The sequence below is a fragment of the Hyaena hyaena genome, unplaced genomic scaffold, assembly GCF_003009895.1.
Source record: "Hyaena hyaena isolate Hyena2069 unplaced genomic scaffold, ASM300989v1 scaffold_10, whole genome shotgun sequence".
Taxonomy (NCBI): Eukaryota; Metazoa; Chordata; class Mammalia; order Carnivora; family Hyaenidae; genus Hyaena; species Hyaena hyaena.
The window spans coordinates 6,383,258-6,411,245 of record NW_024080642.1 but is presented as its reverse complement, the minus strand read 5'-3'; the positions used below and the strand labels follow the sequence as shown (position 1 = coordinate 6,411,245).

Here is a 27,988-nt window from a genome sequence, read left to right as displayed (position 1 = left end):
GGTAGAGGTGGGATGAGAGCAGGTCTCCAGAGTGAGACCCCACGTCTTGCACAGTGACCCTAGCCCAGTCACCATACTCTTCCCCTCCAGGCCTTTGTAGGTCATTTCCACTGCACCCACTGCCCTTCCTCTTTGTCTGCCTAGTAACCGCACTCACCCTTCAAGGCCTTGCTGAAGCATCCCCTCCTCCGGGAAGCCCTCCCTACCTCCCAGCAGAGTCAGAATTCATGGCACTCACAGGTTATGTCAGCCTGGCCTTGGCATTCCTCACTCCCTGTTGTAATGGTTTGTTTCTAGCTCCCTGATTAGACAAGGAACTCTCAAGAGGGCAGGCCCTGGTTCTCATTCTTCTCCAGGGGCTTGTGCAATCACTGAAGTGCTTGCCAATGGCCGTGTTCAGTGAGAGCTTGTAGGAACTTGACCATTCTTGCTCTCAGGTCAACTTTTCTCCATCTGCCAGAGATGAACAGATGTAGTAAGAACCTCCTCTTGGGAGTAAACTTCTCCAAATCTCTTTTCCCCTAATGCCCCTCTCCAGAGTTCTCGCTGGCCCCACCAAGGCCAAGGTGCCCCTGCACTCTTGTTCTCTCAGCCTAGGGGCCCCTGACTTACTGCTGACCTCAAGTAGGGTGCTCACCCCCTGCACGGCCCCCATCCCTTCCCTGGGGTGGGTGCTGAGGCCAAGGTCCTCTCCCACCTCCTGCCCTCTTAGGTCCCAGGGGCTGAAAGCAGGCCCAGCTCTCTGGCCTTGCTGTTCCTTAGAGGGGCTAGGCCCTCCACAGCCTCCGAGCGGGGGCTGCAGTGGCTCTGTGTCTGAGCAGGCAGCCTGGATCTCCCCCCAGGGTGAGGGCCCAGGCCCTTGGTGGCAGCTGAGGAAGCCCAGGGCCAGGCTGGTGCCGGGCCAGGTGACAGGCAGGGGCGGGTGCGGCAGCAGGTGGGGGCTGGTCAGTCGCTGAGCACAGCCCCTGGGAGTTCATTGGTGAGCGTGTGCCAGCGCTCGATCCGCTTGTCCTTGTTCTTCAGGCAGTCAAACCAGTGCTTCAGGCGCTCGCCCTTAGCATTGATGCCCAGAACCACGCCTCCTGCAAGAAGGGAGCCAAGGGGGGAGCCGGGGACATGGTGACCTGACTCCCAAGGGCCTGGGAGCAGGAGTTCCCCAAAGACTGTTCCTGTGGAACCAGTGCCACCCCCCCCCACCCCCTCGACTGTGCTCCACGGCTGGACTCTGCCACCGGCCCCCCAGGCTCTAAGGGGGAGCAGTGGTCTGACTACCACACCACAGTCTTAGCTGCCTCCCATCCCCCACCCCTCGCCAAACAGAGCCCTGGGAGCCTGTCCTTCCCCTCTCCAGGGCCAGGGCAGTGCTGGGGGTATAGTGCGGTCAGGTCTTCGGAGCCAAGGACGGAGGCAGCTCCACTAAGCACGGCCACGATGCCCTGCCGGCCCGGAATTCAGGGCCCCAAGGACTCAGAGTCCAGACCAAAGCACTGACCGTCTTCACCTCTCACCACTGCTCCACACAGACTGAGGTGTGACCCTCCCAGACCTCTTTCCCTCACTGGGCCTGACATGAAGTCAGGCTGGATAAAGGCGGAGACCCCTTGTGTCTGAGGAGACAGTCTGAGGAAAGTGGGGGTCACAGAGACCAGGAAGCAGAGGCTGGGGCCTGGATTCAGGGCCACTGTCCTCTGTGAACCCGGAACAACACCCATGTGGCTAAAGGACATTTTCATTGTGTCCTCTTACCAATGAAATCGTTGGATTTTCCAATGTCATAATCCCAAACAGTGACTTCCAGGGTCTTCTTGGCCAGGTCCCCATGCTTAATCTCGTAACAGAATTCCTGGTGGTCAGAAGAAGTGAGTCAGGGCCAATGCCACAGGGCCTGGAGGCTGGCCAGTGGCTAGGAAGGCTCTGAGGTGCGGGGAGGGGGTGAATGAATGGAAGGGTAATCACAGTGCTCAGTGGTAGACGGTGGCAGATTCTCACCCATTCCACCTACTTCTGCTTGAGTGCTTGGCTGGGATCCTCAAAGTCCCCTGCCCTCCAACCTGCCTGTTCCTCTGTCACTGGAGCTGTTCTCTCCAGATCCCCAAGAGTCTCATTATTACAAAATCAATACACACTTGGCCGCCTTGCTGTGCTTGACCTCTCGGGCCTGGCTCTGTTGACCACTCCCTTCTTTGTGAACGTCTCTCCCCCCCAGGCTCCCGGGATGATCTGACATCCGATATCCCCTTCACTCTCTGGAAGCATCTCCTCAGTCTCCTCTGTGTGCCCCCCAGTCACTCAGGCTCGTCCCTAGGCCCTTCTGCTCCTGTCCAGGTGCACCTGCCCCCTGAGCTGAGGACCTCGGTCTCTACCTGGAACAGGCCGTCTCGAGGCCCTGGGACGTCTCAAATTCTCAGCTCCTGTGGTTGGCCCCCCTTCCACCTCCACGGCCTACATGGCCACAGTCCCATCCTGGATCCTCGGAAGAGCTTTCTAGGACTCCTTGCACCTCCATCTGCACCACCGTGGCCTGCTTCAGCCTGGCCTCGGCTCTCCCCCAACCTCCCATGGTTAGGGGCTCTCCTGTTGGCCCCTCCCCACCAAACCCTGCCTTGAGGGAGAGCAAGCAGCTTCACCAGCCCCTCATACCTCATTGAACTCGGGGTTCAGGGTCTTCTTCTTTACTGCAGTCTTGTGTTTGGATTTCTTGTCCACGTCTGGCTTCAGGTATCTGGAATTATGACCAACAAATGGGCAGGGGGTGGGGAGAAGCTAAGGGTACAGATGGGGCCAGCTCAGCTTGGACAAGCTTTTTGTTCTGGAGAGATCCCCGGGCCCCCCGGTCACACTAACCCTAGGACACCCCAGCACTACTTGGTGGCCAAGGTTAGCGGTCAGCTGCAGTGAGAAGTGGTTCCTTTGTCATCTAGACTTCTGTCCCCATGCCCATTTCAGAAGTTAACCACAGAGTTCCCTTCTTCCCTAGAGGTTTTTCTGGTTTCTGGAAGTCTAATTTTTATAAAGCTTACATTTCCCACCAGAAAAACATTTTTTAGCGGCATTGGTCCCTTGTTAGAGCTTTGCCTTTTTTAAAAATATTTATCGAGATAGAATTCACGTACTATGAAAATCATCCTTGTAAAGTATGTGAGGTATAAATTATACAAATACTATATCTAGCAGGTACTGTAGCAGCATATTCCCGAGTTCTACAGCCGGCACCTCTGTCTCACTGGAGCTTTGAGGAAGTTACAACCGTGCTCCCTGTAGGGAGCGTGAAGCCTGCCTTAAGAGCCAGTTCCTCTATAGGGGTTAGCTCCTTAGACTTTGATACCGGAGGGCTACTTTCATCAGCCTTAGAGAGGTAGAGGGACCGGCCCAAGGTCACATGGCTGCTCAGCACAGGGCTGGTACTCACAATCCAGGACAGGAGTTCCTTTGCAGGACTTCTGACCTTGTCCCTGCGTAGACATTTGAGTGAGAACTGTCCCTCCCCTGCTGAGCGCGCTTTGAGAGGGAGGACTATATTGGTCTCACTCATCACCAGCTCCCTGGCACCCTGCTTGGGGCTCAGGACACTTGGGCAGGTCAGCAGACACCTGTCGAATGAAGGAAAGATTCCTAGGAGGGATATTACCCGCCCAAAGGCACACACGTGTCAAGCTTCTTGCTTCATTATGCCAAACTGCCCACTGGAAAGTCTGTATGCATGATGCCTAGTACCCTTGACAGAGCCGATAGGGCTGCCTTAAAAATTCTTGCTGGTTTGCAGTCATCTCTTGGACATCAGCCTTAGCGACATATTTATGGATGTGTCTCCTCAGGCAAGAGAAACAAAAGCAAAAATAAACTATTGGGACTATACCAAAATAAAAAGCTTTTACACAGCAAAGGAAACCATTAATAAAGTGAAAAAGTCAACTTACTGAAAGAAAATATTTGCAAATGATATATCTGACAAAGGGTTAATACCCAAAGTATATTTAAAAATTTTTTAATAATTATTTTGAAAGACAGAGACCAGGGGAGGGGCAGAGAGAGAGGAAGACAGAGGATCAGAGGTGGGCTCTGTGCTAATAGAGCCCAATGTGGGGCTCAAACTCAGGAACCTGAGCCCAAGTCGGATGCTTAACCAAGTGAGCCACCCAGGTGCCTCTAATATCCAAAATATATAAAGAACTTATACACTCAACACCAAAACCCCCCAAATACTCTGATTAAAAGGTGGGTAGGGAACCTAAATATTTTGCTTTAAAAATTTTTTATCATATTTTTAAAGTTTATTTGTTTTGAGAGAGAGAGGGGGAGAGCATGAGTGAGAGAGAGGCAGGGAGAGAGGGAAAGAGAATCCCAAGCAGGCTCTGCATTGTCAGGACTGAGCCCGATGCAGGGCTCGAACTCATGAACCACGAGATCATGACCTGAGCAGAAATCAAAAGTCCGACACTTAACCAACTAAGCCACCTAGGTGCCCCTAAAAAGACATTTTTCTAAAGCAGATAAACAGATGACCAACAGATACATGAAGTCAGTAACCGTCAGGGGAATGTAAATCAAAACCACCAGGAGATACCACCTTACACGTGTCAGAATGGCTGGTATGAAACAGAAGAAATAAGCGTTGGTGAAGATGTGATGAGAGAACACTTATCCCTGTTGGTGGGAATGCAAACTGGTGCCGCCACTGTGGAAAACAGTATGGATGTTCCTCAAAAGATTAAAAATAGAAATACCGTATGATCCAATAAATCCACTCCTGGGTATTTACCCAAAGAAAACAAAAACATTAATTCAAAAAACATATGTTCCCATGTTTACTGAAGCATTATTTAGAATAGCCAAATTATGGAAGCAACACGAGTGTCCATCGATAGATGAATGGATAAAGATGGTGTGGTGTATGTATTTGTTCTCTATATATGTATATGTTGTGTATATGTCTTAGGTACATATAGTATTAAATATGTTGTGTGCATGTATGCAGTATATATATTTCTGTGTATATATACACAATGGAATATTAACCATAGAAGATTTTTCCATCGTGGCACCATGGATGGACCTAGAGGGTATTTCGCTAAGAGAAGTAAGTCAGAGAGCGACAAGTACCATAGGTTTCCGTTACCAAAGCAAATGAACAAAAAACCAGAAACATCCTCATAAATAGAAACAAACTGGTGGTTGCCAGAGGGGAAGGATGGGAAGGAAGGGATGGGCAAAACAGGCGAAGGGAATTAAAAGGTACAGATTTCCAGTTATTTAAAAAAAAAAAAAGTCCTTGCTGGCTTGAAAAGCAGAAAGATATATCATTGCTGGTTTTTTTCAGTTGTGATTTTTTTTTTTTTACATAAATAACACGAGTTTATTATAGAAACATTAGAAAATATGTACTGAAGTTGAAGGTGGGAAGGAGAAATGAAGACACAGATCCACTTCAAAAACCTGTTCTTTAGCAGCATTATGCAGTCATCAACAACTGGAAACCCACAAAAACCCAACAGGAAACAGCTAAGAAAATGGAAATAAGTACACATCTGTCAATAATTACTTTAAATCTAAATGCTCAAAAGACATAGGGTTACAGAATGGATTAAAAAAAAAAAAAAAAGACCCACATATCCAAACACTGCCTACAAGAGACTCCGTTCAGACTTAGAGACAGACTGAAAATGAGAGATGGAGGAAGATATTACATACAAATAGCAGTTGGGGTGGGGGGAAGCTAGGGTAGCAATACTTACATCAAACAAAATAGACTTTTTTTTTTCCCCCCGGAGAGAGAGAGACAGTGTGAGCAGGGGAGGGTCAGAGAGAGAGGGAGACCCAGAATCCGAAACAGGCTCCAGGCTCTGAGATAGCTGTCAGCACAGAGCCTGACGCAGGGCTCGAACCCACAAACTGTGAGATCATGACCTGGTCCAAAGTCTGATGCTTAACCGACTGAGCCACCCAGGTGCTCCATAAATAGATTTTAAAACAAAGAAACAGGAGACAAAGAAGGGCAGTATATGACAAGGGGACCAGTTCAACAAGAAAATATGATAGTTATAAATATCTCTACATCCAACAACGTAGCATCTAAATACATAAAGCAAATACTAACAGACATAACAAAATTAACAGTAATACAGTAATAGTAAGTGACTAATACCCTAATTACGTCAACGGTTAGACCATCCAGGCAGAAAATCAATAAGGAACCAGGGTCTTTGAATGGCACATTAGAACAGATGCAAGAATGATCACCTGTTAGACCACAAAAAAATCCCTATATTTAAGACTGAAATTATATCAAGCATTTTTTCCCAATACCACAGTATGACACTAGAAGTCAATTAAAAGAGAAAACTGGAAAAAACCCACAAACGTGGAGAATAAACAACACGCTATTAAACAACCAGTGGGTCAACAAAGAAATCGGAGGAACTTTAAAAAATATATGGAGACAGGGGCGCCTGGGTGGCTGAGTTGGTTGAGCGGCCGACTTCGGCTCAGGTAATAATCTCACGGTTCGTGGGTTCGAGCCCCGCATCGGGCTCTGTGCTGACGGCTAGCTCAGAGCCTGGAGCCGGTCTTCAGATTCTATCTCTCCCTCTCTCTCTGACCCTCCCCTGCTCACGCTCTCTCAGAAATAAATAAAAAACATTAAAAAAAATTAAAAACAAAGTGGAGACAGGGGCACCTGCATGGCTAAGTCAGTTGAGCATCTGACTTCAGCTCAGGTCATGATCTCCCATCTCGTGGGTTCGAGCCCCGCATCAGGCTCTGTGCTGACAGCTCAGAGCCTGGAGCCTGTTTCATATTCTGTGTTGCCCTCTTTCTGCCCCTCCTCTACTTGCACTGTCTCTCTCTCAAAAATAAATGAAAATTAAAAGTTTTTAAAGAGAGAAATAGAGATACAGTCCTACCTCAAGAAACAAAAATCTCAATCTAATCTTACACCTAAAGAAGTTAGGAAAAGAATAAACAAAGCCCAAAGTTAAAAGAAGGAAATAATAAAGACCAGAGTAGAATAAGGGAAATAAAGACTTAAAATCAGGAAAATACCAATGAAACCAAGGGCTGGTTCTTTAAAAAGATAAACAACGGGTGCCTGGGTGACTCTGTCAGTTAAGTATCCCACAATTCTTTTTTGAAATGTTTCTATTGAGAGTGAGCAAGCAAGCAGGGGACAGAGAGACAGAGAGAGAGAGACAGAGAATCCCAAGCAGGCTCCATACTGTCAGTGCAGAGCCCAATATGGGGCTCGAACTCACAAACTGTGATATCATGACCTGAGCTGAAATCAGGAGTCCGATGCTTAACCAACTGAGCCATTCAGGCAACCCTGGAGAGCCCATAATTAAACTCATGCATATATGGTCAATTAATATACAACAAAGGAGGTAAGAATATATAATAGGGAAAAGATGGTCTCCTCAATAAATGATATAGGGAAAATTGGGCTTTTTTTTTTAACACCTTGTACAAAAATAAACTCAAAATTGATTAAAGACTTAAGTATAAGACCCTGCAACCATAAAACTCCTAGAAGAAAACCTAAGTAGTAATGACATCAGCCTCAGCCACATTTTTCTAGATAGGTCTCCTCAGTAAGGGAAACAAAAGCAAAAATAAACTATTGGGACTACATCAAAATAAAGAGCATTTACACAGTAAAGAAACCATCAACAAAATGAAAAGACAACCTACTGAAAGAAGATATTTGCAGGGGTGGGGGTGGGGGTGAGGGTGGGGGTTTCGGCATAATTGGTGAAGGGGAGTGGGAGACACAGGGTTCCAGTTACGGAGTTATGGAATGAGGAAGCCACAGGGATAAAGGTACAGCATAGGCAATACAGTCAAAGGTATTGTAATAGCGTTGTATGGGGACAGGGTAATATTGTCGGTCAATAATATATTTAAAAAAAAAAAAAAAGGAAACTAATGTGCTTTAGCATGAAGTGAACTGAGCAACAGCTTGTGGTTTTTCTATGTGACAAAGGACTGTTTGGTAATAAGACCAAACTACTGGTACTTGTAATCATGGAGGTGGATCGTCAATGCATTATGCTATATGAAAGAAGCTAGATTCAAAAGGCAACATACTGAAAGGTTGTCTTTTTTTTTTTTTTTATGTTTTATTTATTTCTAGGAGAGAGAGACAGCGTGAGCGGGGGAGGGTCAGAGAGAGAGGGAGTCACAGACTGAAAGAGGCTCCAGGCTCTGAGCTGGCAGTCAGCACAGAGCCCTACGCGGGGCTCGAACCCACGAACCGCGAGATCATGACCTAAGCGAAAGTCGGACGCTTAACCGACTAAGCCACCCAGGCGCCCCTGAAAGGTTGTCTTTATAAGAAAGTCTGGAGGGGCACCTGGGAGGCTCAGGAGGCATCCGACTCCTGATCTTGGCTCAGGTCATGATCTCCCCATTCGTGGGTTCGAGCCCCACATCGGGCTCTGTGCTGACAATGCCAAGCCAGCTTGAGATTCTGTCCATCTCTCTCTTTCTCTCTGCTCCTTCTGTGCATGCACGTGCTTTCTCTCTCAAATAAACTTTTTCAAGTCTGGAAAAGGCAAAACTATTAGGACAGAAAACAAATCAGTGGGTGGCTGGGGGTACTTTCAGGTGGGGGGGGATAGAAGTATTCTGTGTCTTGATTGTGGTGATGGTAATAAGGCTGCATACAGCAGTTGAACTTCAAAAGGGGAGAAACTTACAGTGTGTAAATTGTATCTCAATAAATCTGACTTTTAATCCATCATAGGATCCTGGAATTCCTGTCCACCTGGCAGGTGAACACGGAGCCAGATTTTAAGATTCCACACCATTTCGGCTTTGGATTCTTTCCTTCCGTACGGGAACTCTAGTAGCGTCCCAGCTCCAAGCAGAGGCACCTTGTTGCCCTCTCCAGTCCCTCCCCCCACCCCCGACTGCTGCGACAATCGTACACAAACAGCATCGCACTGCGTACACTGTTCTGAAGTTTGCTCTGGGGATCAGCATGTTTGGATAGCTGTCCACGTTAATTTAGTCCTCATGTATTCATTTTAACTACACGGTACTTCATTATATGCATATGCCACATTTTATTAATCTATCCCTCTGCTGGTGAACGTTGGCGGTTTCAAGTGGATCGCTACACCGAGCAATGCTGCAAAGATCAGCCTATCACCCGTACACGGGTTTCTAGGATACAAACCTGGAGGGGACATAATGCAGCCACAGGGTGCATACACTTCCTAGTTGGCTGGATATGGCTGACTCTCCCTCCAACAGTTATAAAGAGTGTCCTGATGATCTTCTGGATGATTAAAGCATTTCCTCTCACAGTGGTCTTTAATCCACTGGAAATCACGGTTTTGCTCATGGTTGAGGTGGGGACCCAAATCACTAGTCTTTAAGTTATTTACTTATTTGAGAGATGGAGAGGGACAGCATGAGCAGGGGAGGGGCAGAGAGAGAGAGAAAGAGAATCCCAAGCAGGCTCAGCACGGTCAGTGCAGAGCCCAACAGAGGGCTAAAACTCATGAACTGTGAGATCATGACCTGAGCAGAAATCAAGAGTCTGGCACTTAACTGACTAAGCCACCCAGGCGCACCCCTCAAATCTTTAAAAATAATCTCTACATCCAACGTGGGGCTCGAACTCCCAACTCCGAGATCAAGAGTCACATGCTCCACTGACTGAGCCAGCGAGGCGTCCCTCTCATAGGACCTGAAAAGTGACAGAAATGTAACGGAGGCCAGTGGGAGTGATAGGTGGCTTCAGAGTTGTGGTGTCGAGGGATCCCGAGGCCTCTGGGGCTCCTCACCTTCCCCTCAGGCCTGGCTCCTCCCATTTCTAGGTTTTGGCTCCTCTATTTCTCAGCCCAAACAGGAATGACCCCCTTCTGCTGAGCCAATACCTCCCCACATCCCGCCTGACATTCTCACGGTGAACACAAATACCCACTGTCTGTTTGCAAGGCCCAGAGCACGGACGGTGCTCGCCACACACCCGGCTTCCCCCCTGTCTGCAGGGCCACCAGCTCTTGCCTTCCCCTCAGAGCTGGGGTCACCACGTGGCCTGGCACAGGTTCATGATGGCTTTGACGCCCCGCGCCCACCAAGTTAAGATTTCTCTCCAGCACCACTATGGTCCCTCTGGTGAGGCGGGGTGGGCCCTGATGGGCACCTGTGGCACCAGGCTGGGCACACAGGGGCGGCCTTAAGTTCCAGCAGAGCTCCTCCTCTGGGTCTCTGGGTCTCTGGGCCAGCCCCAGCCCCTCCCTTAACTGCTAAGGGCCCCTCCTAAGGTCGCAGTCAAGGGCAAATCTGAATGGGATGTCAGGAGACAACTACTCTCTCTGCGTGACCTGGGAAGCCACTCAAATTCTACAGGCCTTGGTTTCCTCATCTGTGAAATGGGGCTGCTCAGACTTAACCCACAGAGTTGCCAAGAGAATACACCCCCGTAGGCGCAGTGCCCACCGTGCCTCCTGAGATGCCACTTTAGCGCCTGCCACACCAGCTCTGGTCCTGTGAGGGGGAGGCGGAAGGAGACAGCCAGCCCAGGCCCTTCACTCACGTCTTCACGTAGGGGTCTGAGTAGCCGTTGGCGTCCATGGCAGCCAGGTGTGCGCAGCGCACGATGCCGACCAGCAGGCCCTGCTTCTGCGAGCTGTACTTGAGGGAGATCAGGATCCGGCCCCGCTCCTCCAGGGACTTGTCTTCCGTCTTGTCCACCTGTCAGGCAGGCAGCCATTTGGCGGTCCTTACGCGCTCCCTCCCCTCCCAACCCCCCCCCCCCCAGGGGCTGAGGCTGCTGCTGCTGGCCTGGTGGGTGGTGAGGGGTCACCCTGCCTCAGCTTCCCATGAAGGTACTTCCTGGAGCCCTGTACCCTGGGTACAGGGGGAGCCCCCTTGGGGGGAGCCCCGAAGACAGCTTTGACATATTCCTGACCCCACGCGGAGCAGGGGGGCCCTCCTGCTCCCTGGCCGTTGTCCAGGGCGGCTTCAGGGATCAGACCTCACCTGTGGGTCTCCTCGTCTGCCTCCCTGCCCCAACTAGCCCAAGGGTTTCCAGTCCTCACCCTCCTGAGAGCACGGTTTCCACCATCTGGCTCCTGCTCTACTTCTCTACCCTCTGTCCACCTGATACACCCGGCTAGAGGCCCCAGGGCCCCTCCTTGGGCCTCTCTGGTAGGCTCCTCTCCCTGAAGTCCCAGCCACGTCCCTTTGCCCATGATGGTCCTCTGCTTATCACTAAAGTGATGTCCCACGTGGCTTCTCATAGGCAGGGGTCATGCCTACAACCTCTCTGGAGATGGGACTCCTATGTGGTGAGGAAAGGGCCACCCTTCCCTGACTCCCACACCCAGAGCAGACATGACTAATAGATCACCGCATTTATTCTAAGCTCACATGAAGCCTCTGCATCTTTCTCAGCACAGTGCTGGACGGCCATTATTAAGGGCCCAGGCTAAGCGGGGGAGATTTAGCCCTCTGTTGCTCTGGCCCAGGGCTCTGTACGATGGCCTCAGTAAACAGTGCTCTCGTGCTAGTTTGTCAGGTGTGTGAACATTAAACAATATAAAGGAGCAGGAAACTTCAGCTGCCTTTTGTGTGTGTGTGTGTGTGGGGGTACATCATACACTGGCTTCTTTCAATAGGAAGACCACTGGATTGACTGGGTGTTATTCAGCACTTACTGAGAACGAATAATGCTCACGGACCATGTAAAACCTAACACGTACCATCCAAGGGCATGTCTTTACCGTCAGCAGTTACCCTCAACCGCATTCCTTGGTCACCGTAGGTCTCAGACCAGACCAGTGAGCCTCTAGCAAATCTGAGCAAGGTTCGGCAAGGCCCTGACCGCGCCCCGAGCACGGGCACGCACACCCTCTCACCTCTAAAGTGTGAGCACATGCCCACGTGCGCTTTCACGTGCAGACACATGTGCCCATACCCCTACACGCCATCAGCTGTTGGTCATGCCAGGGTTCAAAGCTCAGGGACACAGCTATACTAGGGGTTGACGTCATTTTTTGTAAGTGACGTAGATGATTCAGAAAAACTGGGTTTCGGTTACTGACTACTAATAAAATAAAGGTTATATCCATCATTCAGATGTCGAGGAGTTGGAAAGAATGTGACAAGGGAATAAAATTGGATCAAATTACACAAAATCAGAGTTGCGATTTTGGCCTCATACTGACTTTTTTCCAGGGCTTGACTGGGGCCAGCCTGCATGGGGCATTTGTCCCAGGGCCCTGGGCCCCACCGGGGATGAGCCTTCCCCTTGCCTAGGCCTTTGGGGGGAAAATGTCCTAAAAAGGGGGTCTGTGCCCTGGACACTGGGCTGCTGGAGGGTCTCAGGGCCCTGAGGCCCCCCTGGCCAACACCTCCCACCAGCCCTTCTGGATGGGGGAGGGGGGCGACGGGGAGGGGGGAGGGGGGCGACGGGGGGGGGGGATTGCAAAGGCTCAGCTGCAGCAGACAGCAGGGGGCAAGATGGGTTTTGACGGCTTCTAGGAAAGAACTACCTTTTAGTGTCCTCTAGGGGTGTCCCAGGCACCGCATGCCTCATGTTCCAGTCGTGCCAGGAACATCCCCAGCGGCTCCCCCCACGGGCCTCCACAGCAGTTAGTGACCTCTGATCTTTCTAGGTGCTCGACCCCCACGTCGGGGAACGCTTGATCTCCAGGCGCACCCACACAGATCCCCTGCTCCCCCTCCTCCTCCTCCGCTGTGCACCCCCCACAACCCCCCTGCCCAGGCTGGGACACGCTCATCCGCCCCGGCTCTCCTCACCCCAGCCTCTTCTCCCTCCCAGCCTGCGCCCAGCAAGCTGGTTACATGAGCCGCCGGTTAAACCCGTAGTCAGAGGCCCTGGCCCCTACCTGGCACGCCCCAGTGGCCCTCTTGCTCATGAAGAGTCCCTCACTCACCAACCTCTGACCTCCTCTCCCAGGACCCAGTCCGCGTGCAGTGAGCCTTTTGCTTGTGCCCCTAACAGCTCGGCACCTGCTATTCCCTCCGCCAGGAATATTCCTGAACTTCCATCTAAACCACTGACCACTTGAGCTTTCCTTCGGGAACCCGAGCTCTAACACGTGCTCGGCTTGGGCAACTGCCCTCGTTCTGGGTCTGTCTCCTGCCCAAGCTCTGCAAGGGCCAGGGCTTTTGTCCGCTCCCCCGGCACCTGAAGCCAGGCCAGGCATGCAGCAGGTGTTCAGTAAATGCTGCTGGCCCTGAGCTCTCAACACGGACGGCCCTGGACAGCCCGTGGAGCCCCAGGCCCCACTCACCGGCAGCTGCTTCTCCAGGCAGATACTGAACGTCTTGGTGTGATTGGGTTTCAGCTTCTTCAGGGGCACCCGCGTCTCCCCGATGAACTCATTGTGGCGGAACTTGTCCTCGTCACACACGGAGATCCTGGAGGACGAGGCCAGCTCTTCAGACACAAGGGCTGGGGGTGGTGCTCTCACTTTGCTTTGTAGGGTTGTGCACCGGGGGCAGGGACGAGGGGGGGCAGGGACGAGGGGGGGGCAGGGATGAGGGGGGGCAGGGACGAGGGGGGGGCAGGGCCAGCCCCTGCGGGTGAGGCGGGGGCAGAGGTTAGGAAGGGGCCCCAGGGCTTTCACCCACCGAAGGGTCTTCCGGATCATGTCTTCGTCTGTGATCCCGTAGTAAGTGAGGGTCTCATTCCACGTGGGGTTCAGAGTGTTTCGGAGTGTTTTCGTTCGGAGTTTATTTGCCTGGTGAGAGCAGAGGCGGTGCTGTGAGCGCCAGGGAGTCCAGGCCTGCCCAGTCCCGGGACGCTGTGAACACGCCCAGGGTAAGGAGGTCCCTAATCGGTTGACTTTTTTTCCAAAAACTTTTAATGTTTTAGTTTTGAGAGCAAGACACAGTATGAGAGGGGAGGGACAGAGAGAGAGAGAGGGAGACAGAATCCATGAAGCAGAATGCAGGCTCTAGCTGTCAGTACAGAGCCTCACGCGGGGCTTGAACTATGAGCCACAAGATCATAACCTGAGCTGAAGTCGGACGCTTAACCAGCTGAGCCACCCAGGCACCCTCCTAATCGGATGACTTTAAAATGTGGAGATCGGTGGTCTGGGTGGCTCAGCGGGTTGAGGTCACGATCTCATGGTTGTGGGGGGTCAAGCCCTGTGTTGGGCTCTGTGCTGACATCGAGAGCCTGCTTGGGATCCTCTCTCTCTCTGCCCCTCCCCTGCTCACGTGTGCATGCCCTACCTTAAAAAATAAACTTTAAAAAAATAGAAAACAAAAGATGGAGATTACCCAGGTGATTGCGGCAGGCCCAATGCAATGTGATTACAGGGCCCTTGAAAGCCGAAGAGGGAGGCAGGGGAGGAGGGTTACGGCAAGGCCACCAGGGAAAAAGTCATAGGTGGACGCCGGCGGGGGGGGGGGGCGGGGGGGGGGGGCACGCCCTCCAGATGCTGGCAAAGGGTGGAAACGGCCTCGCCCGCAGTCCCGCCACACCCGGGGTTACCCGCGAGGGAGCTGTGGCACCGGGAGAGAAGGCGTGCTGCCAGCGCGGAGCGGTGGGAAGGGGCGGGGGCGGCGCTAGGAAACTAGCTCCGGGGCCCCGCCTCCGCGGCCCCGCCTCCACGGCCCCCGCCCGCCCGTGCTTCCGCAGGAGGCGCTGCCGCCCAGACGGCTTCTCCCCCACCCTCTGCCCTGCCTCGGCTCAGGCCCCTCCCACTACCTGGACCGCCACCTCCTGGAAACGGCCTGTGAGGCGGCGTGGCCCGGCTGTCACAGGGCCTCCACTCCTCCCTCTGTTCTTCCCTAGCTCTCGGTTCTTTTATACTCCGTATCTGTCCTGGGCACTTGGGACTCCGCCCACCACTGGATCCCCGAGGTCGGCCACCCCACCAGCTCCGAGGTCAGGCTGGCCCGGGTTACTCGCCCTCCGTGAGCATCAGGCTCCCCACTGCGGAAAAGGGCACAATGGTACCTGTTCCTCAGCAGGTTTTCTGGAGCCTTCTCAATCAGGAGACTGCTTTTTATAGAACACCGCCCTATGCGGAACTCCTACCTGTGTGGTAAGGTCCCTATGAGTCCACCTCCTGGTACTGCCGACTCTAGGGACTCATAGCTATCAAGTTTCTGAGCTGGGGACATTCTCCTCATCACAATGCCCTCAGCCCTCACAGCCCTGGGAGTCTGCTCCAGGTGGCCCTCCTGGACTGGTGGGGAGCCTCAGGCCTTACACGCTGGCATAGGGGGTTTGGGCCTCAGACTCAACTCGGGCCCTAGCAGCCCATGGCCCCACAGCCGCCTCCCTGCTTAGCTGGCCTGGAAGAGTCCGTGGCCAGGGAGGCCCTCTGCCTAGGGCATTCCCATTACATATTCTCCCTAGCAGGCCACTCGGAGGTCAGGAAGTCCTTTCCTAACGCTTGGTTTCTTAGAGGGGGCCAGAACAAGCACACCAGCCAGCGGGCTCTGCTGCTCAGGCTCCGGGGTCCCGTGTCCCATGTTCCCCAGTCTCCCTCTGGGAAGCAAAGCTGGTCTCTGATGGATCCCCCTCTCAGCAACGGGGTCCATACCACCTGCCCCTGAGAAGTCTAGGGGTCCCAGACCCAACTCTGGAAAGATGATCTAACCGTCCCTCCCATGAAATTAGAAAGAGGACAACCCTGAACTGTAAGACACATGTAAGTAAAGTCTAGACCTTCTGGTATGGAGGGTCACCTTGGTGCTTTGGCTCAATAGCAAATCCTTTCTAAAAAGCTTCTGTTTTCCTAGGTGCACCACATGCTTGGTCTGCCTGTTGGGGTCACCTAGTACAGGAACGAGGGTTCTGTAGTCAAAAAACTGGGCAGAATCTACCCACTCCATCCCGTCTGTGGAGTGGCACAGAGCAGGCCATCAACACTTTTAAGGCTCTGATAAGTCCTGGAGTGTAACAGGGCTTCCCAAGGTTATTGGGCCACAGAGCTCCCCCTCCCTGCCACACATTGTAACATCCAACTGACACTGCTGCTTATAAAACGCTGGCCTAGAGATTCGCTGGAGGGTTTTCCCAGTTAGGCAGGCAGTGCAGACTTGAGGTTCCTGGAAAGTCCAGGGGCCGTGGGGCTGACTGGGTGCTCTGGGTGGAATGGCTGAGGTCCCATCAACTTGCTTGGGCTGTGAGGCGGCATCCCCCCTCACCTTACTGGCTCCTGGCAGTAGATGCAGCTTGACGTAGGGGTCTGCCAGCCCGTTGTGGTCCATTGGCTTCAGCCCCTGCGGGGAGGGGAACGGCCAGGGTGTGAAACGGGAGCTGGAGACACAGAGCAGCGAGGGCCCCCGGGCACCTGGGTCGGCAGGCATCCCTTGTGCCCAGGCCTCCGGGCTGGGTCCTTTCACGACCCTCTCTGCAGAGACCCCTGAGCCCACCTCTCAGAACTGGAGTAGTCTCCCCTCCCCCCACAGGTCCTGGCCCAAGGCAGGGGTCATGGGCGGTCTCGGTCAGACCAGACTTTCTGTTCTCTGTATCATGGAGGCCAGGTGACTCCCCTTCTCTGAATGAGGGCCCCATCATCTTGCTTCAGTGAGGCCCTGCCTTCTTCCGGACTCCTCTTCCCCCACTCCCCAGATACACGACTTCCCTCACTGACCCTCACCATCCACGTGACCCTCTATCCGCCCATCCACATGCGTCCCTCTTCCCACCCCCAGGAAAGCAGTCTGGGTCCTGGAGACCAGGCTCCCCGCCAGCCTGTATCCAAGGAGGCCCCGCGTCCCGGCTGCCCTTGGCGGGTCCTTCCACAAGATGGCGTCCCTCACTAACCCGGAGCCTTCAGTCAAGTGTGCACAGCCAGGGAACCAAGGAGCCAGAAGCAGACAGTGGCTCAGCTGACCACCTGACTGCTCTTGTTTCTGAAAACTATTCTTTTCCTTCCTTGGTGGCACCCGGGCACGGAGGGAGGCAGCGATGGCCGGCGTGGGGCTGAGCTTGCAACCCCGTGGCATCACACACCAACGGCCATTCACCACCAGGCCCACCTCCGAGGAGAATGGAGGCTCCCGCCCCCACCCTGGTTTGGTTTGGAGAGCGGGGGGGGAGGGGGGGGCGGAAATTTGAGGTCAGGGCTCCCAATCCCTCCCCCCCCACTGCTGGCTGGGGCCCAGATCTCTGCCTGCGCACTTATCATCTGGGAAAGTGGAGGCGTTCCTTTGCCCCCAGAGCCTCAGCTTTATCATCTGTAAAGGGGGTTACTGGGTCCCACTTCCCAGGGGTGGACTGGGAGCAGACGAGGCTGCAGGCCTCTTGGAAGATTCCGGAGAGGCAACTGAGGGCTGGTGTGGGGGTATCTGAGCTGTGCTGGAGCTGCTGGGGCTCCAGCGGTGTCGGGATCGACAGGCTTGGCTCCGAGGCCCTGTGTGCACCCACAGCAATGAGGGGGCCCTTCCGGGTGCAAGTCCCTCATCTCGGCCTCACAGCCTGTCCCTGAAGTGCCCAGGACTGGCCACTTGGTCAGCGCTTTCCCAGTCCCTCTGCTTGTGTGGGTGGAGCTGGGCACTTGCCACCAGGCAGTCCTCCAGGATAGCAGCTGGTACCAAACACCTCACTTAATGCCCACAGCCACCACACAGGTGGGGGTGATTAACCCTATTTTACAGACGAGCAAACGGAGGGTGCTCTGCTTACCCCGATGGTAGGGGCCAAGTTAGGGTCCAACTCCAAGGTACCTGGCCTCCTCCCAGAGACCCTCAAGGGGCTCTGCCTGTCAAGCCCTACTTCTGCCCTTTGGCTCCCCCAAACCCCAATCCAGAGCCCCGGTTCCTCCTAGGCCCTCCCCTGCTAAACTGGATCTAAGCAGAGAATGACCTGGAGAATGGGGTCCTTGTAGGATTTGGGGTCCTCCCATCCCCCACTTCCTATCCCTTGAGTGACACCCACTAAAGGACATACACGTATGTGCACACACAGGTGCCCTCAGAGACCCCATGTCCGCACACACGCACCCCCCTCCCCATCCCCCCCACAGCCCCGCTGGAGCCTGGGTAGGGAAGGCAGGGCACACAGCACAGGAGGTGCCGGTGTCTGGGGGTGGGGAGGAGACCCTGTGGCTCTGGCCAGGGTGGCCTAGAGCGGGTGACCGCTCGCAGTTCCCAAGCTTTGACAACCCCTACAAAGCGAGGGGGGAGGGGGGAAGGGGTCCGCCCGGGGCCCTGCGGCTGGCACTCCACGTTGGCACTGCTGGGGGGTCACCGGACACTCAGCTCCTTCCCCGGGGCGGGTCTGGAGTCCCCGCATCACAGCCTGGGCAGCTCCCCAGGCGGGGGCAGGCCCGGGATGGCACGTGCGGGCCTCGGGGCCCTGGGCCCAAAGCGGACCCTACTCCCTCTGTGTGGCCGTCCAGGTGTGCGGGCCCAGGCCAGGCGGGACAGCGGAGGCAGGCAGAGCCCTGGGTGGGGGTGCTGCGGGGCAGAGAGGCTGCGGGTTGGGGCGGAGGTAGGGGTCTGGGCCCAGGCAGCTCTGCCCGAAGTTCCTTGCTCCGAGCCGGGCCCAGGCCCCTCCCCGGCTCTACCGGGAGTCGCACTACGCGGCTCTACCGCCCTTACCTTGCGGGAGAACATCAACTTTGGCACCTTCCTCCCAGAGGGATCGATGCAGGGGGTGGAGGGAACAGCAAGGCTGAGAAGAGAGCTGATCCCTGCCTGCCTGGCAGCCAGCCCGAGGGGGGAGGTGCTCCCAGCCCCAAGCCAGAGCGTGGAGAGCAAGGCCGGGGCCCGGAGCCCACGCAGAGGAGTCCCCCGCCCCCAGCGGGACGCTGGTGCCCACCCACTCCTCCGGTTGCCCAGGTATTGGGAGCTTTGGGGGCCAGAGGCAACCAATTCAAACCCCCTCTTGTCTAGCAGGACACACCTGACATCTCTCCCCTTCCCCTCCTTCCCCCCACAGCCCCGCCCCAGCTCTGCCCCCAGCGCCTGCTTTCCTGCTCCCATTCCCTTCCCGCTTCCTTGTTCTGCACCTTCCGTGAGTGCCTGGCTGAGCCGGGCCTTTTAGGGCAGCTGAGAGGACTCAGGCCAGAAGTCCCTCCCTCCCTGCACCCACGGCGCAGGTGCTACAGAGGCCGGACAGCGAACGGGGGGGGGGGAGGACAGGCCTCGGGCCTCAGCCCCCACCTCCGGCCCTGGCCCTGGCGCCCGGGGAGCGCGGGAGCGGGCGGGGCCTACCTTGGCCTTGCCGATGGTGCAGTGCAGGGCGTTGTTCTCCTGGTCGTAGAGCAGGCTGAAGTCCAGCGTGCCCAGGGCAGCTGCGGACGGGGGCTCTGGTCACGCGCGGGCCACACGGTGGGGAGCCTCCCCCGCCCCTGCGTGGTGGGCGGGGCGCCCGTAGCGCCCATCAACCGAGCACCTACTGTACCCAACCCCTCCACCCAGCCTCTTAGTCCCACCAGCCCTGGAGGTGAGCAATGTCCTCGTCACGTTCCAGAGGACAGAGGACCCGGGGCTCAGTGAGGCCACGTCAGCCCCGGTCACCACCAGCGGTGGCCCAAGGGTCAAACCCGGGTGGCAGGCCCTTCAGCCCGGGCCCCTGTGGGGCTGGACTGTGGGGCTGGGCCCGGGGCCGGTCCAGTGTTGTGCCCAGTGTGCTCAGCGTACAGGGCACTCAGCGAAAGGTTCCCGTCCTTCTGCCATCCTCATGCAGCCGCCAGTCTTGGCTCTGTGCCTCAGTTTCCCTTACCTGTTAAGTCTCACAGGACTGGGTGAGAAGGCAGAGGAGACAGGGCTTTGAGAGGCTGTGGGTCCTGCCCAGGCTGCCCGGCTGACCCACCCCCACGACACCTGGGACTGCAGCTCCCCAGTCTCTCCGGTCCGTGGGGCGGGGGGGGGGGGGGGGGGGGGAAGGGTACCCTGTGCAGCCTGCACGGAGCCGGCCAGGACCTCACGCTGCTAGCGGCAAGCCTTTCAAAGGCAGCAGCCGACTCCCTAGGGCCGGGCAGAGCACGCGGCAATAAGTGGGTGCAGCTGCAACCCTGGGGGACAGTCATGCCCGGCAGCTGCGGCTTTCCATGGTGACGCGGCTCCTGGCCTGAAAGCCGGGGCTGTGGGTGAGGGGCAGACCTCCAGGGGCAGTCCCTGGAGAGCAAGATGTAAATTCCCAGGATATCTTTAGAAGCTCAGACACAGGCTGTTGGGCTGGTCCACTGGCGCCCTATTCATTCATTCACTCACTCATTCGTTCATTCTTTACCAAGCATTGTTACGATAAGCTGGTTTCTAGGGATGGGGATATCAGTAAGGTGGGGTTCCCACCCCAAGGAAAGCATAGCTTAACAGGAGACACAGACGAAAAGAATCTACCCTAACAGAGTCTGGTGACCTCAATAGGGGTCCGAGGTGGTGAGCTCCACCCCCTGAACTGGGGCCAGCAGGGAAGGCTTCCTGGAGGAGGTGACGCTTCACCGGAGCCATGCAGGATGAGCAGGGGTTGGCCAGGGCACAGTGACATTGGGGGAAAGGGCCAACTGGAGGGTGGGGGGCTGAGTGGCTGGAGCCAGGCTAGGGGGAGGGCGGGGCTCTGTTCTTCTGGCCAGCGGCACCCAACATGGTTCTAGAATGAACTATGGCCCACTGGCCAAGTCCGGGCAGGCTCATCTTTTCACAGCTTGCCCATGGCTTTTGCCTGCAATGGCACAGTGGTGTATATCCACAGGGACCGTATGCCAGCAGACCCCTGGGCTCGCGCTGGGGCCCTGGTGTGGCAAAGTTAGGCTTTGCAGAGAAATGGGCAAAAAGTAAGGCCCACGTGTGCGGAGCTGACCTTAACTCTGAGGTGATGGCACTGAGTCGCATTTGCCTTCCCCCTAGCTCCTAACACAGGGTAAGGCATCCAGCTGAGTCTCTGTCCTTGCCTCAGAGGGGCACACGTGGCATACGAGACCCGCCCTCTGCTACCCGACCCCGGGTTGAAGTCCTGGCTGTACCGTGCTTCCTTGCTGTGTGACTTTACACAGCTTTTCTCGCCTCTTTGTGCCTCAGTTTCCTCATGTGCAAAATGGAGACATGACAGCGCCCACCTCATGGCACTGTGCTTTTCTTTTTAAATTTAATTTTGAGACAGAGAGAGACAGAGCATGAGTGGGGAGGGGCGGAGAGAAAGAGAGACACATAACCTGAAACAGGCTCCAGGCTCTGAGCTGTCAGCACAGAACCCCATGCGGAGCTCGAACCCACAAACAGTGAGATCATGACCTGAGCCGAAGTCTGACGCTTAACCGACTGAGCCACCCAGGCTCCCCCATCGGCACTGTGCTTTAACAGAGCCCCTGGGAGACAGGAAACGCTCAGTACGTTATTATAGAAAAAGCAGATCCATTTTGGCGGTTTTCCGAGATACCCGTACTTGCCCCTCTGAGATGAACTCATTCCAAACTGGATCACGCCCCTCCCAGCCTTTGTGAACAAGACGTACATACGGTCACTTCTGTTCTCTTCACTTTTCTGCCCCTCTTTTGCCATCAGCCTGAAACCCCTCTTAGAATCCTTGCCTCTGGTACCGCACACGGCTCTCCCTCCTTTTCAGTGGTCCCGTTTCTTTTACGAACCCAGCGGGGAATCTTTACTAGAACTGTGTCCCAACTATGCATCAACAGGCCTTGAGTGGCGCCAAAGGGGCTTTCGTCAGTAGAGTCTGCCTGCTTCAGCGCTAACTGTAACTGGTTGCGGCCTGGCCCCCGGCTCCCATCTGTGCAGGGGTGGGGGGTGTGAGCAAGGTACGCTTCACCACGCCTGTGACAGCGCACAAGGCCATGGGCCCCGGATTCTCCAGGTCCACACTTCTTTTTTTTAAATATTTTTATTTATTTCTAGGAGAGAGAGTCAGCGTGAAGAGGGGAGGGTCAGAGAGAGAGGGAGACACAGACTCTGAAACAGGCTCCAGGCTCTGAGCCGGCAGTCAGCACAGAGCCCGACGCGGGGCTCGAACCCACGAACCTCGAGATCAGGACCTAAGCGAAAGTCGGACGCTTAACCGACTAAGCCACCCAGGAGCCCCTCTCCAGGTCCACACTTTTATGAGATTCTCCAAAGCTGTTGGTTTTACGGGACAGGATCAGTCGGCTGTTCGGTTCAGGGCCACACATGCCTGGTCTCCTGCCCGACGTGGAGGAGGCGCCATCATGCCCCAGCCCCGCCAGTGACACCAGCAAGATGTTCAATCCACAAGGCAGGACCCTTCCAACCGACCTGCTCTCCAGCTGTTCACGGGAGCGGGGGTTGGGTGTGATGCCCATGTGTTAAAGTACCCACTGCCCACTCTCAGAGGGGGACAGCCAGCCAGTGGGCCATCTGCTCCCCACTGGGGAACTCAGGTCCTGGAGAAGAGGGCACCCCTTTCACTGGCTCTACAGACATCCCAGTTAGGGGAGGGCTGACGCCGCTTAGGGAACGCGGCACCTGCTATCAATTCCCGCGAAGGAACAGCGCACCCAGTGCGGCCTCCTCCCCCACGGCTGCAGGATTGATGTATTTTTTTCAGCTGCGATGGAAGCTTTGTAAGAAATAATAGTTGATGGGGTGCCTGGGGGGCTTCGTCGGTTAAGCATCTGACTCCCGATTTCGGTTCCGGTCATGGTTTCAGGGTTCGTGGGATCGAGCCCTGAGTCAAGCCTGCTTGGGATTCTCTTTCCCTCTGCCCCTCCCCCGCTCATATGTACTCTCTTTCTCTCTCAAAATAAACAAACATTAAAAAAAATAAATAATAGTTTGTAAATAGAAGTGTGGTCACCATTTTTAGAAACTTGCTGGTGGTGGAGCTCAGGTAGGGATCTTATCGAACAAAGTCTTCATTTTTCATTCAGAGAAATGAGGCTCAGAGAGGGGAGGTGACCTAGTCAGGGCTGCACAGCAGAAGTGGATGCAGACTCCAGGCCTCTTCACTTCCATCCTGATAGTTTCGTTCTTAAAGCCTAGTGGTTTCCCCCAATTTTTCTGTCTGCCACGTTGTGTGGCTGAAACCTTGGGAGATTGCAATGGAGAAACAGAGAGAAAAGCTGAGTCGCTCTCAGGGATGAGGGAGGGCTGGGCTGCTGGCCCGGAGGGGCCTCTGAGCTGGAAACGCAGCCGTGGGCTCGGCCGGTGGCGCAGGTGAGGGGGCCCTAAGGGCTGGGGAAGGTGCTTGTCTGTGTGAGCCATGGGGTCCTGCCCTCCACCCACTCAAATCACATGTCCTGGTTAAAGTTTACATCCTTGGAAAAATAATGAGGGTTGGTCACTAATGGGCCTTTGAGATTTGTCACCCGCCTGTCTATAATTATAGAGCTTTAATGGGGCTAATTCAGAGAAAATCAGGCTCAAGCCCCTGTCAGTTCTTCTCATGCCAAACATCCCTTTGCTCTGCTGATGGAGACTGACAGCATCATTTTGACCTTGGTTTGCACCTGGACTTTCCTCACCCATACACCCTTGGGGATAGAAATCTGCCCTGGTTGGTCTTTTTTTTTCCTTTTTGAAGAAAAATGTTAAATAGTTTTTAAAAACCATGGCAAGGGGCTCCTGGGTGGCTCAGTCGGTTGAGTGTCTGACTTTGGCTCATGATCTCACAGGTCATGGGTTTGAGCCCTGCGTCAGGCTCTGCGCTGACAGCTTGCTCAGCCTGGAGCCTGCTTCAGATTCTGTCTCCTTCTCTCTCTGTCCCTCCCCCACTTGTCCTCTGTCTCTCAGAAATAAATACATGTTAAAAAGTAAAAATAAAAAACTATTGCAAGATCCACAGGAAAATGGGCAAGCCTGAGTTGAAAGCATTTCCTAGTTGGGGAAACTGAGGCGCTGAGCCGAGCACTGCAGGGGTACAAAGAAGAATGAGCCATAGGCCCCTGCTATGTCTATTCATTCTCCTGCTTTATTCAAAGGTTCGCCACTGCATCCTGGACTCAGTTTAACCTCCTCGGTGTGGCATTCAAGGCCCTCTGTGATATGACCACTTTGCCTCATCATGGGTCTTTTCCCCATACTTCGGCCACTTGACTGTGGCGCCTCTGCTGGGCTGTGTTCCCTACATCTCTCCATCTGTGCACCCGGCACTCCCTCTGCCAGGAGCGCCTCTTTTCTCCTTCCGCCCTGCCAGCATGCTTCTTCCCTTGTCCCAGCCTCAGAGCAGAGCCTTCTCTGCAGGTAAAGTCCGTGTGTGCCGGCGCTTCCCGTGTGGGTCCCTGCCTCCCTGTTGTCACGCTGGGCTACTTGTGCACCTCGGTTTCCACGAAATCTCTCACGTCAGAGGCTGTGTCTCAGGCATTCTTGAATCTCAGCGCCGTGCTGGATCTACAGCCGGTCTCGTAACGCTGAATACATAGAAATATGGTGCGAGCAGACGGTGACTGAGCCCAGAGGAAGGGGACTCACAGCCCGCAGGGACCCGGAAACGCGGCCGGCCGAGGGCCTTGGGGACCGCCCTCCCTGCACTCCATCCTTGCTCCAGGCCTCCGTGGGCATCACTCCTGACCTAGCCCAGGGTGAATCATGCAGGGGCAGGTGTGCGCACGGGCACGTGATGCAAGTGTGGCCAATGACACAGAAGGACAGGTCTCCTGGGGACTCTGGGAGCACTGTCCTCACTCTCGAACTGAGACACGGGCAAGGAAACTCGTCTTTGTCAAATTCAGGATCTTCTTGTTACATGCGACCCCTGCACCTGACGCAGCCACTTTGCGCCAGGAGGGAGGTCAGCCTAGGAAGACAAAAGCGCGGGCAAGTGGGGGGAGGGGGTGGAACCATCACCTGCGAGGCTGCTGCTGAGCCACTGCATAAACCCACCTGGTGTCGCACGCACGATCTCAACTGTCCTCACCGCTCAAGGCACTTTGAGTGTGCTGTTCCCCGCAACCTGCACGTTCTAGTCCTTACAGCTTTGAAGAAGGGCCTGGGTCTCCCCAGGTGGAGAGCGGCGGGGCGGGGGGCATTGGCAGGGGGCAGCGCATGCAGAGGCTGGGCCCGGGGCCCCCCTCGAGGGCAGCAGGCAGCCAAGTCCAGCTTGGCCAGGCCACCCGGTGGACCCGTGGGAGGGAGGCCACTTCTAACTCCAACGTTCACTGCGTTTTCTCCCACCATCGCCCCCTATTAGATCAGTTTGGAACATGTGAATTTTGTGCTTGTGCCTGGAGGTGTCTTAATAAAGCATGAGCTTTAAAGAAAAGGGGGGAAAAGGCTGAATAAATAAACAGCATTTCATTCTCAGCCTTGGACAACAGAGCAACCGCCCTCATTTCTTTCTGTTAGAACAGAGATAATCCAATAATTAGGGCAGCAAATAGCATAACCCTGGCTAAAGCCGTAATGAACCATCTGGCTTGAATCACTTAGGCTTATTCTAGGGATCTGGCTGGTAGAGTCGCGAGGGGGCCTCGGCCTGGGGTATGGGCTGAAGCGTGGTTCCGCCCCAGAGCCTGGTCCCACCACGGGAAGGAGCCAAGATTTCTGTGTTCCCATGCCTGCGACGTTTGCTCGGCCACTGACAGGATCTGCGCCTGGGGCGGGCTTGGAAGGGGACAAGGGGGCCCAAGCTGGCCGTGGCCCGGCCACACGCCCTCCTCCTTCCTCCTTCGCTCTTCTCGGCAGACTGCCTGGTGATATGGGTGTGGCCCGCCCCCAGTTCAGGCTAGCGAGGCTTTGTCCAGGACGGCCTTGAGCCGCCCACCTCAAGTGGGTCTGTCCCCTGCTGGGACACGTGAGCTCCCTGGGGCCCAAGACCCTGTCCTGTGCCCCTCTGGCCCACCCTCTGCCGCTGAAACAGTGCTCAGTGACAGGCTGCTGAGTTGATGGACTGGAGATGGGGCAGCTGGCCTGAGTTCGGGACTTTCGGGCCACCTCCTTGTCTGGGGATTTGGGGAGAGCCCAAAGAAATGACAAGACTTCTCACCTCATAACAGCATGTCATCCAGAGGGCCCTTGGTGGTGCCAGGAGGGTTCCCTGAAGTTCACGGGGAAGCCTGCCCTGCCCACTCACTCCCTTGGCACAGCATGAAAGGCGCTGGAAGGGGAACAGCTTCCTATCCCTTCTTCCAGAGGTGGCTTTGGATTCATGGCGTCCAAAGGGGTGACTTGGGTCCCAGTTAGGGCCTTCGCAGATGCATGGCGAGTAAAGGGGTGCAATTTGCCCAGGGTGCCAGGAGCTGGGCGGTGGGGAAGATCCGAGGCACAGCTTTGAGGGCAATCAACTCTCAGGACCCAGTCTCCCCAAGCTGGCAGGGAAGTGGAGGCAGAGGACGGCTTCCGACGCCCATGCCTGGGGGCAAGGCCTCAATACCCCAGGTTCCCACCAGAGTGCTGTGGGCCAGGCCCACTGAAAGTGCATAGCAGTTTCCTCCCCTTGGAGGCAGGAGGCCCGGCCTCCTCCAGCCTTCTCCTCCTGGGGCCTCCCTAGGTGGGACGGTGAGGGCTCGGCAGCCTCCCCCAGTGGCACTGGTAACCTCCACATTCAGCTTCCAGGAGCACATGTTATGCTTGGGTAAACTCCAGACCCCTGCCTCTAGGCCCTTGTGAGCCCCAAACCAGGCGGGGCCACCTCCGCTGCGCAGCACGCCTGGGGGAATCAGCTGAGCAGGCCTTGGCGAAGCCCTTGAGCGACCCCTGCCCCGAAAGGTCCACATCCCTGGCAGGGCTGGTGTGGCAGGTGTCAGAGTGAGCGGCTGGGACTACCCTAGCGAGCAGCGACGCCCCCCAGCCCCACCCCCGTCTCGCGCCAACCCCTTGAGAACCAGGCGGCGACCTCTTCGGCCTCGGTTTCCCCTCCGGTCGCGGGTTGGGCTCGACAGGCACCCTCAGAGATCGGAAAGGCCAGGAGGCCCCGGGGACGCTGGCGCGTGCCCACTCCCTGCGGCTAGGGCATCAGCCCCGAGGGGAGGAGGCGCGTGCTGGCGGACCCTTCCTGGCGGTGGAAAGCGGGCGTAACAGGTGGGCGAAGGTCGATGGCCGGGGAGAGCTCCGCGGCGGGGTCCACGGACACAGGAGGAAGAACCGCCAAGGTTTTTACAAAGGACAAGCGGCCCCGCGGTCTTCTGGTGCTCGGCCCGGGCGCCTGCAAAGCCGCCGCGCTCTGCGGGCCGCCGGGCCCACTCGGGAGGCCGGCCCGGCCCCAGCCCCGGGCGCGTCCGCCTCCCGCCCCAGCCCGGCCCCTCGGCTGCGGGGCCGGCCCGCAACGGGCTCCCAAGCGGGGAGGACCGCGCGGCAGGCAGCAACTGGTGTCTCCCCGGGGCGCAGCTCCGCCCTTCCCCGGAACAAAAGCCGCCGCCCGCGCCGGAGCTCCCCGCCGGCGGGCCGAGAGGGGGCGCGGCGCGGGCTCGGAGAACCGGGCCCCGGAAATGGGACACCCCCAGGGGGCGCCCCCAAACTTCCCACGTCTCCAGTGCGGGGCAGGGAGGGGTCGGGGCTGCCTCTGCAGGGCGCGCGGAGAGCGCACGGAGAGGGCCAGGGGCCGCCATCGCCGGGGGTGGATGCCGGCGAAAGGAGAGACCGCCGGGGGCCGCGGGCCCCGCGAGGTCGGGGAGCGGGCGAGAGGCCCGTCCGGGGGCGGGGGCGGGAAGTCGGCGAGTTGGAAACTTACTGCAGTCGTCGGATTCGTAGCCGTCGGCGTCCGGCTCGTCCTCGGGCGGCTTGGCGGGCGGCCGAGCCGGGCTGGGGCCGGGGCTAGGGCCCGGGCTGGCGCCGTAGGCTCCGAAGAGCTGGTCGACATCCTCGTCGTCGTCGCGGGCGCCGTCGGAGGGGCTGCGGCGGCCCGCGCTGGCCGCGGCGGGGCGCGCGGGGGCGTCCGGGGGCGCAGCGGCGCGGGGCCTGGCGTCCGGGGGCAGGCCCCGCGGGAAGCGGGGGAAGTAGTCGGAGATCTGCTTGATGGGCCGGATGGGGCCGGGGCACACGTCGATGGCCATATGCTCCTGGATGCTGATGGTCGCCTTCTCCCCGCGCCGCCGGAGGGTCATGCAGGCAGCGCGGTCCCGCCCGGGCGCGGCCCGGCCCGGCGCGGCCCCGGCCCGGGGGTTTGGTGGGGGGGAACGGCTCGGCAGGCCCGGCG

The 27,988-nt window shown here is 56.3% G+C and overlaps 1 protein-coding gene across 1 annotated transcript; it reads right to left on the bottom strand.

Moving 5' to 3' along the window:
- Positions 1–28: 28 nt before the first annotated feature.
- Positions 29–27,896, bottom strand: DOC2B (double C2 domain beta). The gene is made up of 9 exons (XM_039254079.1): positions 27,524–27,896; positions 19,159–19,238; positions 16,144–16,218; positions 13,606–13,715; positions 13,266–13,392; positions 10,541–10,698; positions 2,641–2,722; positions 1,747–1,843; positions 29–1,082 (listed from the first exon to the last, which is right to left on the bottom strand). Exons 1-9 carry the CDS (start codon positions 27,894–27,896, stop codon positions 946–948), a joined length of 1,239 nt encoding a protein of 412 aa, XP_039110010.1. The 3' UTR covers positions 29–945.
- Positions 27,897–27,988: the final 92 nt, after the last annotated feature.